Here is a 12,595-nt window from a genome sequence, read left to right on the forward strand (position 1 = left end):
GAGAAAGCTGAATGACATGGCCTTCAAGAGAAAGAGAGTATAGTGAAAGATGGAATAGGAGATGGATGCTGGAGAAGTTTAAGCAAAACTGCTTTCAGATATGCACTGAACTCCAGATATTCTCCTGGCGTTCTGCGAAGCGGCTGTACTGTATGTGAGAGCGCCGATTTTTCCGAGTGAGAGTCTCAGGACTTTCTCTGAAGGTTCTCTCTTCAGCCCCTTAGTAAGAACTCCAGACACATACTGCCAGACACAGACAAGATGTCCAGAGAGCTTTTGGTGATAAGGGCCAAAGCCAGTGTCTATGTGCTGTGAACAAAAACATGTGAGAAAGTCCGGACCCAATTGTTTCGGATATTCTCCAGAGTTCATGTCTGAAAACGACTGAAAAGAAATAGAGAAAACTTTACAATTCTTGACTTTTTTTCTTCCAACTCGGAATGTGGGAAAATCTGTCTGTGGGATTTAAGCGTATTTCCCAAGCTCCCATCCAGAACATGTGTTTGTTGCTCAACATCAGTGTGTTTCACAATAATGAGATGGCCCAAAGTCAAACTAAACATTTCCACGGAGGCCGACAGGAGTAGAAGTCGAACATTCCTTCAAAAACTGACTGCAGTCCACTTGGATATTAACACCAGTGTGTGTGTGTGTGTGTGTGTGTGTGTGTGTGTGTGTGTGTGTGTGTGTGTGTGTGTGTGTGTGTGTGTGTGTGTAATTCTACATGAACGCTTGCATGCGTGTGTTGCTTGTGTGAGGACAGACAGACGGAGACGTGGATAGACTAATAGCGTTTTGAAAAGGAATGACGCAAAGCAAATATTGTCTCAAGCAAACTGTGGAAGCAGAATAAACACTTACAAGAAAAAGTCTGATTCAGTCACAGTTTGTCCCTTGTTTGTTTGTTTGTCTGGTTTTACAGTAAATTACATCGTGTCATGTAGTGAGTTAAGGAGGTTAATCATGAAAACCATGCGGCTCAAACAGCCTCAGCAAACACAGGAGTATAAAAGATGTACATGAGGACATTGTTCTCGCTGAGACAGGAGGTGTCGGGGGTTTCTAGGACTGTAAATCCCTCCGCAGCCCCATATGTTACTCTCTGTTAAATCTTTTAATGTGTTTGTATGCTTGTATATGTGTATATGAGCGTATGGTGTGGGTGGCAGCTTTTCTGTGCCACTGTAGCAGACAACAGATTAATGTCATTATTGTTTGTAAGCGGCATCCTGCTGAGACAGCTGGAGCCGGTTACATCATCGTGAAGCAAAATAGCCAGGCAGATAAACAATATTTTTAAATATAGTACTGCTACTAAATATGAATTAAATGTAATTATCATATTAAGCAGATTAGATGCATAATTAAATAAAAATGAAGTCTCTCACATGACTCATATTTAGAAATGCTCATGTGATGATGGTGAATGGCTCTGATTAGTTAAGAAACCTCTTGTGTGTGTGTGTGTGTGTGTGTGTGTGTGTGTGTGTGTGTGTGTGTGTGTGTGTGTGTGTGTGTGTGTGTGTGTGTGTGTGTGTGTGTTTTTTCTCCGCGGGTGTTCCCTCCAGTGTTTTGCCCACACGTGCTGGAACAAAGAAAGAGCGCACTCCTCCCCAGAGTCCAGTTCCCTCCGTAATGACAGTAAAAGTAATTGATTACACGCCGCACTGAGCAGAGACAGAGCCACCGGAGCAGCAGAGAGAAGCAGAGAGGCCCAGAGAAGAGCAGGTAGTGGATGACAAGAGCAACACATGGCCCATCACCCTCCTGAACCACCCCTCAATCTGCCTCTCGTCAGGTTTTCATGTCGATCGCACCGTCTCTGACACACACTGTCATTCAAAGATAAAGGATGGTGAGGAAGGGAGGAAAACTACACTTCTATATGTGCCGAGACATATACAAAATAAAACGTTCCTGTAGTAGTAATGGAATAACACATTCACCCACTGTTACAGTGAAGCTTGCACAGGAGCTTGATTTTCTGTAAATCAAATTGTCAATATCTCAAACTAAATAATCTGTCATGAGATACCATTATTGTATATTTTATTCCAGTAATCTAAAATGAGAATTATCGGTTGTACCAAATTCAAATTAATTGATTAAAGAAGAAGAGCTCTCTGAATAGTTACTTATAATTATAAGTATATATATATATATTCATTAGTTATTATTAATCTTTATTTAAACTCGTGGAATTATTGAGGAAGGCCCTAATTTACAATCATGTCGAGTGACAGAAAAATACAGATATAGTGAGAAAAATAACAGTATATAAATAAGACGCATTAAAAATTATTCACATCCTAGGAGTTGACGTTTGACCCCATCATTTAGAATAGTTAGGGACGTGGTTTGTTTTAAGAAAATCCAAAGAAAGAAAATATTTTGTGCAAATCTTTAAGGTGGCACTTTTTCAATTTCCACCTGTCGTATTTATTTAAAATTAGGCTGAGCTCCGGTCAATAGCATTTAACTGATGTGAAATGTAAATTGACAACTGATAAAATGCACCTGTAACAACTTTTCAAAACCTATATCCTACATATACAGGTTCCTCAACTGTAGTCCGGGTTGTGTCGGCTGCAGCTCGAGAGGTAAAGCGGGTTGTCCCCAAACCAGAACATTGGTGGTTCGATCCCTGGGTCCTACAGTCTGTCAGAGTATGACAGAAAAAAACACGGCACTTATAAGCGCTGTATGAATGTGTGTGAGTGGTTTAGTGTTAAGACCAGAAAAGCGTGAGAAGTACGAAATCAAACTGTGGCACTTCATAAAGATGGGATGCAACTGAACATGGGGTTAAACACAACTACCAATAACAGAGGTCACAGTGGCTGCCCTTGAAAAATGACACCACAAACAAGTGGGTACTTCCACAACCATGCATTTAAATAAACAGACGAGTAAGTGCTGACTTAGCACAAGGAGTACCTGTGGTGTTTCAGTGACTGAGCAGACAGTGTGAAGGACACTGTCTGAAGACAGCGTCCAAGAAGAAACCCACAGCTTTCAAAACCCACAGCTTTCAGAACCCACAGCTTTCAAAACTACATGAACAAACTGTCAAAGAACATGAAAAGAAGCCTGATGATTATTGGCAGCACATTCTTTGGAGAGATGAAACCCAGTTGTTTAGAGCAGATGGCGTCCTGCCTGTCTGGCGAGGACCTGGACTGGACCACCACAGTGACCACAGAATACTGACTGTGAAACCTGGAGGTGGGAGTGTGCCGATACATAAGGGACATGACATTTATAGATGCATTATGAATGCATATCCCCAAATACTGAATGGAAAGTGGTCATCAAGACTAAAGTGCTATATAAATACAGACCATTTACCATTTAACTGGACAGTTAGTCACAGTATAAAGATCTGGCTCTAACATGAGGAAAAGCCCTGGGTGTGTCCACTGTGTGCGTGTTTGTGAGTGTGTGTGTTTGTGTGAGTAAGATACAGACATAGACACAGACAGACTGAGTGAGTGAGAGAGTGAGTGGATCTTTCACCTGAAACGAAAATCTGATCCAGATGTGGGAAGAGGAATTCATTTATCAGATGCGTCAGGCTGATATAGTTTCTTTTGTGTGTGTATTTCTTAGTTTTGGCCAGTAGATGGGGTCAGAGTATAGCAGAATCACACACACACACACACACACACACACACACACACACACACACACACACACACACACACACACACACACACACACACACACACACACACACACACACACACACCTGTTACACTTAATTTGAAATACTTGTACCATTAAAAGATAACAAGATTACAAGTAATCAGATAATGAACTTTCCTGTTTGAATCAGGCAAAATATTTTATGCCAGAAAAGTGACTGATGATATCAAAGCTTGTTCCCGACAACACAAAACATCTCAGTTCCTCTTAAAAAAGTTATTCTTTAACTTCTGTAGACTTTACTGGACTCACATTAGGAACAAGCAGCTCACTTCTGCTTTTCTAGAAAGCACTTAATTCAGCAGACTCTGAACAGCTTAGGGGAGCTTAGTGTGTGCGTGTGTGTGTCTGTCTGCTGCCAAAAAAATATTTTCATAATTCAGGCGTTTAGTGCAGTGAAGCGTTGTTACCATGGAGACTGCGCGTTTACTAACGGGAGGTCGCTCCTCCATCCAGAAACAAAAGCGTGCGGCCCAGCAGGGCAGAAAACAAGACGCATGCCCAACCAATGGTCGACATGTGTGTGTGTGCGAGTTGAGCCCATTATCACTGCACACATGACAACAAAGACAATCAATACGATCTATCAAGCCCAGATGAGGCTCAGACACCGGCTGAATGTAGACGTTATGGTTCATTCAGGTTTGTCATAATATTTCTTTTGATAGCACTTTTTGCACGTATAAGCAAAGACAAATTTCTCCCCTGACAAAGGTAGACAATAAAGTATATTCTATACTAGTCTATACCATAGACTGTATATAAAGGTCTATACACAGCTACTACCTTTTCAGAGCACAGTGCTTCACATAAGGAAGCCCCCTATGTATTTCAGCAGTACTAAAGTGTTGACATGGGGATATATGTTTAGTTGGCTCTTTTCTTAAGGTGCCTGCTTGTCTCTATTATGACGATATGAAACTTCAGTCATTGTTTTTTGGGCACTAAATAGTGAAAGAACTTCAAATCAATCCATCATACAGACAGCTCTGGTATATTATCACCTTATAAAGTTGTTATAGCAAACAATTGCCTACTTAAACTAGAATAATGCTTATCTGAGCTGTAAATGAGGAAATGTACACATATATGTGTGTTTCTTAACACTTCAGACTGGGGGATGTAAATTAAACTGTTAAGAAAACTAAAAACAAATCAGTACACAGTGTAAACAATTCACTATATTGATCAAACTAAACCAACCTCTGCCAAGGCCAAACAGTCCCCTTATGAAACCACAGTCAAATTCACTAGATCAAGGATATTATTTGGATCTGCAGCAAATTGTACAGACTCATAGATATCAGTCCCCTACACATGCCTTTTCCCACCAAGAACTATGAATTATTCTCTGGGAGATGTTGAAAACGCCCTATTTCACAATGTTAAAAAAATTAAAAATATGTATCCTGGATCCGCACGTAGAAATTCGTCAAATAGTTTTAGTGCAATCCTGCAAACTAACAAGACAGACAAACAAAGGCAGATGAAAACATAACCTGGCAGAGGTAACGATGAACTGAAAGAGTTAAACTTGAAGAACTTGAAGAACTGCAGATTTGTATATAACCACAGTCTACACCGGACTAAACCTCATTACTGCTTAGGAGAAGGACCATCTCACGCCCCCGCCCCTCCCTGCTGTTTCCTAGTGAGGGCGATGAGTGTGTGAGTGAGAGTGTGAGAGAGTGTGTGGGAGGGGTCTGGTTCCAGATGTAAGTGGAACTCTTCAGACAAGAAGAGGCCCAGGCTTTGGGAAGCACAGGAAACGGATAACTGACATAAAGGGTCCTGACTCAGTGTGTGTGTGTGTGTGTGTGTGTGTGTGTGTGTGTGTGTGTGTGTGTGTGTGTGTGTGTGTGTGTGTGTGTGTGTGTGTGTGTGTGTGTGTGTGTGTGTGTGTGTGTGTGTGTGTGTGTGTGTGTGTGTGTGTGTGTGTATATAAGGTCTGTGTCAGGCAGGTCATGGCCCAGTCGCCGTAAACTCACCATTGTGTGAAAGTGAGTCATGTCAATACAATATAACTGAGGTGAGTCAGAGTGAGACCAACCATGACTCAAATCCTGCTCATCCATACATGTTATATATGACTGAGGTGGGATTTATTGTTGTTTCCGTCTCCATTTAACACAACAAAGAGATGAGGAAGACAAAACCCAAACAAAGAACATGTGTGCATTTGTGATGCATAATGTATGCCGGGAAGTCCTATGTATAATATATGTAAGGGTGAGACGTGGTGTAACGTGACCTCTGTGTGACAGGGGTAGTGCCTCCATGTATAATGGATGAGAATGTGTCATAAATGATGAGATAAGCGTCAGTAATCCAGCGAGGGGCTACTTCAAGATGAAAGGGTGGAGAGGGCAGCCAGGGAAGGAGAAACAGCAACACCAGCCTGCCCTCTAGTGGTGTAGGTATATTAGTCTGAAACTGCAGTCGGTGTCACACCACGTCTGCACTGGAATGACACTCAGAGTGTAAACCTTCCCATAGTTCCCTTAGAATCAATTAAGCTGCACCCAATTGCACGTACACGTAGATATCAGTTCTCTAAATGTGCCTGAATTTTTTTCATCGAGATCCACATAGTATTTCGGGGGAAATTGGTGAAAATGTAAAAAGAACATCCCATCTCACGATGTAAAAAAAAATCCCTTTGTCCGGATCTGCCCAAAAATGTTATTGGGTCTTTCTAGGCTCATATCATTTCCTTCCACCAAATTTCAATGAAGTTGATTCTGTAGTTTTTGTGTAATCCTGCTAGAAGTCAAATGGACAAATGGCAATAAAAACATAACCTTGGCATAAATGATTCAAATCCCAAAACGATAAGTCGATTAAGAGATTAGTTGATCAACAGAAATTACACAATTCTGATAACAGATCAATGCTCTTAATACTTTAACACACTAAATTGTTGTTATTTTGCTGGTTCAAGCTTCTCAAGCACGAGAATCTGCAGCATTTTCCTGTTTTCTATGATTTATATGGTGTTGGTTGGATAAAACTAACGACTTGGAGATCTAGCTTTGTTCTCCAGGAATTTTTTTTTGTTTCATAGACAATACAATGTTCATCTGCTATTATCTCTCTCAATGTTTTTCCTTAAACCCACCAACAAATGTTGGTTTTTGTTTTGCCTCCCCACACAAAGAACAATGTAAACCTGTATAACCACTGATTGGAGGTCATGACCAGACAGTAGAGCTACAGGGACCTGGAACTGTGTTGCAATTGATTTCCTGGTTTTTGTGGTTACCGCGGCGATGTCAAGCTGTGGCCAGCAGAAGGATTTTTCTTAGTTTGGTTTTACACACACACAGAATCATAGTTTATGAGATAATGTGTTTTTCTTCGCTGTGTTTAGAGTTGGTCAGTGAAACATGAAGCTGGATGTTGTGCCATACCTTCTCATTTTGGGACAAGAGCTGCATGTTTTCCAAAACTAACGAAAGAAAGTCCAAGGAACACAACTCAGACCATTTTTCAATAGACCCTCTACACTTAATGTCTTGTATTTGTGTTGTGTACTGATGAGAATTAACTAATGTAATCAATCCTGAAGGTTTATAGTCAGAAGGAGATGTGTTGTCCTGACAGAACGATGGCGACAACTACCAGTGTGTGACCTATCCCTCTCATTCAAGATAAACAGCTTACACCCACAAAGGCACAATACACAATCTTATTGGGTCATCTCCTTATTGTCAACAACAACACACAGACAGACACGAAAACACATTCCCATTAAGATGAAAAGAATTGTGATTGTTCCGCTGTCGCCCATTATACAGCCAATAACAAATGAAGGTTACAGACAACGACACACGTTTTGTAAACTGCTCAGTCTTTGCTGCCACAGGCAACTGGAGGCAGCCAGCCGTGATGTGTGAAACGAGCAGAGGTGTATGTGCGCGTGTGTGTGTGTGTGTGTGTGTGTGTGTGTGTGTGTGTGTGTGTGTGTGTGTGAGATGTGAGAGACGATACCTTTGCAGATGTTCTAATTATAGGAGGGAAAAAAGTTTCAAAGCCACAGCACCAGGGTACCACCCTCCACACAACAAAGCAAACATGCCAACGAACCTTTCTGAAGCTGAAATTGGTCTTGTTTGTTTTCTGATGTGATCGCAACATTAAATCTTTTGAATCCATGGCTACTTCAAAACAAAGGTCATTCTGATTTTGACAGCTCTGGCTGAGGACCACATTGGCAGGTCTCTGAAGACGTCTGTATACTAGCTCTGCCACGGGGGCTCTGGTGGGCCAACGCTGTGACTGGCCCTCTGCATGGAGGCCCGCTGGCAAAGGCGGCAAGTCCACAGCTGAATATGTAAGGATGATCTCTACGAGGGGGCCGGACGATGGTGACATCATTCTCAGACTCTGCCAGAGGGCTGTTTACTGACTGTGGCAGAGCCAGCTGCATCGGGGGGGCTACAGATAAAAGGGGGGGGTACAGATGCCAGTGTCAAGACAGACGCTATGTGTGAGGGGGGTTGTGATTCATTACAGAGCTGTGCTGCTAAATCACTATCTGCAGGCCTGACTGCAGCAGTGGAGTTGTAACAGTTGGCAGGATTCCCCTCACGAGGAATGCTAACCTCATTAATGATCGTGTCCGTGTCATGAAATGTGCTGCTAACGTTGCAAAGGTGCAGCTGGGGTGAAAAACGCAAAAGAAGAACACAACTCACCCGTTCCCCAGATCATCAATATCATCGTCGTCTTCATCATCCTCGTTTTGGCTCTTCCCGCCGAGGTCGCTGTCACTGAGGTAGTCTCCCTTCAGCAGGGACGGGTCTGTGACGTCCAGGGCCTCGATGAGGTGGATGCGAGAGGAGTGGCTGATCCGGCGGGGGATGTCCACCTGGGTGTTAACTGTGGACGGAGCGTCCCCAGCCTGCAGACGGGGGCTGGCTTGACCCTGGCGCCACGACAACGGAGAGGAGCGGTTCGAAAGACTGGAGACGGAGAAGGCGGCAGCTTCGTCGCTGTCGTAGCACATGGTCCCCTCCACACAGCTATGGGTTAAAAAAGGAGGAGATGCAATAATGAGAATAAAATGTAGTCACAGCATGACCTTCTCTAAAGAGCTGATATAGACATTTTTAACAGACAGGAAGTAAACGTCTTTAATTTCCTCAGCTTAGGAGCTGCTTCCTCCATTCGATCATCACCCCACCCTGCATCCTCCGCTCTCAGACAGACTCCAATAAAAAAGACTTATTTTCGAATGTTTGGTTGGTATCCAGGTGCCTTTGCATGTGTGTGTGAGTTAATGTGTAATTTTCATGTCAGCAAACATGGCTTCATGTTCTCGGCTCTCTCACTTTTCTGTGATTCTACAAATATCAGCATCACTAACGTAACAATCTGCATGCGAGCTAAAGCAGCAGCGCAGCACATCTCTGTTCAGTGGCCGGGCAGAGAATGATGAGAATTAGCATATTAAAAGTTTCTGGCTCTAAAACTGTGAAGGTGATTTTGCCAGCTACAGTAACATCAAACATGTCTGCAGGTAGAATAGATACATAATGAGGATGAGAGAGAGGATACTGCCCCATCTTGTTCGAATGGATTTTCACAGGGTTTCTGCTTTTTATGCAGGCACAGCATATCAGAGAAATTATGTGTAGATAAAACCATTTTTTGTCAAACCAATCCATTTGTTTGATTCATGCATTTCCTGCACTAAACACTCAGAGGAAATAGGATTTCTTGTTTGCACAGGATACTTCTGTAGGCGTCAAAGCAGAAAATGTCCTCTGGGACAGCGGGGAGTAATTCAAGGTTACTACAGTACAACAAAAGTATGAATGGCGAAGGAAACGTATTCCAGCAGGGAACCATCTGCTGATTTGCTCTCTGTGCATGGAGCTCCCACTGAGGGATGGATGGGGGATGTATGGCAGGAGACGCACGGACAGGCAGCCGGAGGGGAAGCTCCCAAGGACAAAACCTGAAGACGCGCTCGACACAGCTGAAATCAGTCAGTGACAGACAGGAAGCAGGGGAAGGGAAAGGACACACACACACACACGGGCTCATATAATCAGAGCATTATTGCGTGTCCTGTTGTGTGTTTGAATGAGAGTCGTGAGTGTGCATTTGCAGAGACGGCTTTGAAGTCGGTTTTGAGTTAATCCTGCTTCAGTTCTGTATTAACCAACGCAGAGGAGGAGAAGAGCAGGATGAGAATGAAAGACTGACGGCTACTGGTCCATCAGGAATACTGATATTGATCTGAGAGAGACAAACAGGCAGTTAACCACCACACCGTTAGGAGTGTCAATAAGAATCCGCCCATCTCAACTGATCCTCTCTTTTCTTATTTACTATAAGTTTGTTTGCCTTAACTTTTTCCTGATGTCGTTTTGTTTTTGCTTTTGTGTGTGTGTGTGTTTGTGGGTGTGTGTGTTGCTCACCTGTGGCTGAGCTGCACCCCTCTCAGGCTTGTCATGGTCTCCTCCAGGTTCTGTCGAAGGTCCAAAACATTTTGCACCGTTCTCTTCCTCTGCGACTCCGGGTCTGCAGGACACACACACAGGATATTTTTAGAGATCTAGTGCCATGATCTAGTGCCATGTTACATAGTTAGAGGACAGCAAAAAAAACACTTATAAACTCTATATATATATATATATATATATATATATATATATATTTATCTCTGAAATCTAATATACTATGAAATATGATCAATTAACAAACAATGATAATGGGTGTTTCCTATGTGCTCAACACTGACTAGACTGATAATCACATAACACTATAATATTATAATGATAATCATATAATGTTCAGTCCCTGCACCCTCTGGGATTACATCTGGTCATCTCAACAAACCCAGACACCAAAAGGGAACAGAATACTGAGGGTAAAGAAAAGACGTGACAGAATAGTGGCAGTGTGAGCACAGTTAGTTTTTCCAGATGGCAGTGGAGCACGCAGAATGAAATATGATGGCAGACAACAGAAGTGTCCCAGACCACGCACATCACTTCTGTCAGTCTGGATCCGTCTTTGCTTCCTTTCTAACTAACTCAGTCACAGTGCCCTGCTGCCCGCTCACTGCACTCTGCCCCTCGACTGCTCCACAGCAGACTAAACCTAAAGCCTTGGTCACTTAAACCCACCAGGGGACAAGTTGGCATTTGTTTCACCCCTTTCTAATATAGTGTAATCTGCTCAGACTGTGTGTGTGTGTCTGATATTATAAATCATCATCTACAACACCAACGCATCTCAACCACAGTGACATACACCTACACTGCATCACATGACCTTGACTCCTGCTCTCTGGTGTGTATGTGTATATGTGATGAGTGGACGGTGATAAAAGAGTTATGGTGCTCAGTCTATTAGCCCTCTGGGTTCAGTTCAATAGACCATTAGAAATATGCCAGCTGACTCCCAAATGAGCACAGCCAAAGATTTTCTATAACCCAGGGACAGGGTAAGACAAATGTATCAATGAATTAAGTGTACTTTAAAAATCTTCTCAGCCAAATACACTTTATTTTACGTTCATCGTTTTTAATGTGTTGCTCAGTTTTCCGATTTTCATTCAGTTTTATGCATGATTTACTTTTCAGGTTTTTTTTGCTGTGCTAATCTGATGGCACTGTTGGTGGGCAAGTCCATTGGCCCCACATCAATCTCAACATCTACTGGATGGATTACCATTAAATGGACAATAACATTGCTATTGTGAGTATGTTAGCATGCTAACACTTAAGCACAGTCTCACACAGCACCCCCCCCCCTTTGAAAAACAAAAAACTGAGAAATAATGTCTTTGTCAATATCCTTGAAAAAAAAAAACACAAATGACCCTGACGTCACTCACACACACATGCACACGCACACACATTTACAACTACCCCTCCTATGAATGAGTCCAGCTGGCAAGTGAGGAGGTCAAGAGGGGGAGAGACCATAATGAGGGAGGACGACAAATCATGAGCTGCCAGAAATGTCAATCTCAACAACAGCTGCACACTTAACACTGTTTTCAAACACCCTATACACATATGCATGATGGGGCTCCACACACAAATTCACATGTTGCAATAAAATGAATATAAACACAATGATAAATATAAAATACAACTATGTTCTGCAGAAGCACTCCCATGACATTACTGATTTGCTGTGTGGAAATTCAAGCTGTAAACAGATGCTTCTCAGCTTCAAAAGATTCAGTTTTGTCGTATAAAGGTTTAGCAGGAACAAAGAGCCCCTGCAACACGTCTGACACACACTCAGACACGCGCACACACACACTTACAGGCTTTAATTGGCCGATTTTAATTACCCTAAACGGGAGCTTTGTTTAACATCGGCGTCAAATTGATTAGATACGGTCTGCATGATTGTGCATGCGCCTGCGTGTGAGAGAATAAGTGTCTGTAATAGACTTCCTGCCCCGCCTCTGCCCTGGCCCTGGTGGTCCCAGCTGGCATGGGGAGGGGGGTGCATTGGCGGTCATAGCGGTGGGGGAATTACGGATGCAAATATCCTTGTCGGCCCCGGCAGCTCCCCAGGGGTGTGGATGAATTACACTCATCTGGTTTTAACTGTGAGTTACACTCATCTGGTTGGAACTGAGTGTAATTCTTGTGTGCACGTGCGTGAATGTGAGGGAAGCTCCACCTGCCTCTGCTCTTGACACACTCCAGAACACACACTCCAGCTCTGAAGAGACTGAGTGAGTGTTATTGTTAAGTGCGTGCATGAGATGCATGTGCAGGACAACCTCTGCATCCCAATGCAAGTCTGCTCTTTGTCAAGACAGACAAAAACTGACAAGATCTAAGAAATGGAAAGTTATGGGTATAAAGGAGCAAAGTTAGAGGATATTGTATTTTGGCATATTTCTGTGAAA

General features: G+C 42.8%; 1 protein-coding gene across 17 annotated transcripts in view; it reads right to left on the minus strand.

Moving 5' to 3' along the window:
• LOC117763996 (neuron navigator 1-like) overlaps positions 1-12,595 on the minus strand; it is an 86,618-nt gene that overhangs the window by 44,194 nt on the left and 29,829 nt on the right. For all 17 annotated transcript variants that reach the window (XM_034589377.1, XM_034589376.1, XM_034589373.1 and 14 more), the window contains 2 exons: positions 10,134-10,236; positions 8,403-8,729 (listed from right to left, as the gene is read on the minus strand). In XM_034589377.1, the coding sequence (XP_034445268.1) occupies positions 8,403-8,729; positions 10,134-10,236 (430 nt within the window). The remainder of the gene's footprint in view (positions 1-8,402; positions 8,730-10,133; positions 10,237-12,595) is intronic.

Source organism: Hippoglossus hippoglossus, chromosome 7 (genome assembly GCF_009819705.1).
Source record: "Hippoglossus hippoglossus isolate fHipHip1 chromosome 7, fHipHip1.pri, whole genome shotgun sequence".
NCBI classification, from domain to species: domain Eukaryota; kingdom Metazoa; phylum Chordata; class Actinopteri; order Pleuronectiformes; family Pleuronectidae; genus Hippoglossus; species Hippoglossus hippoglossus.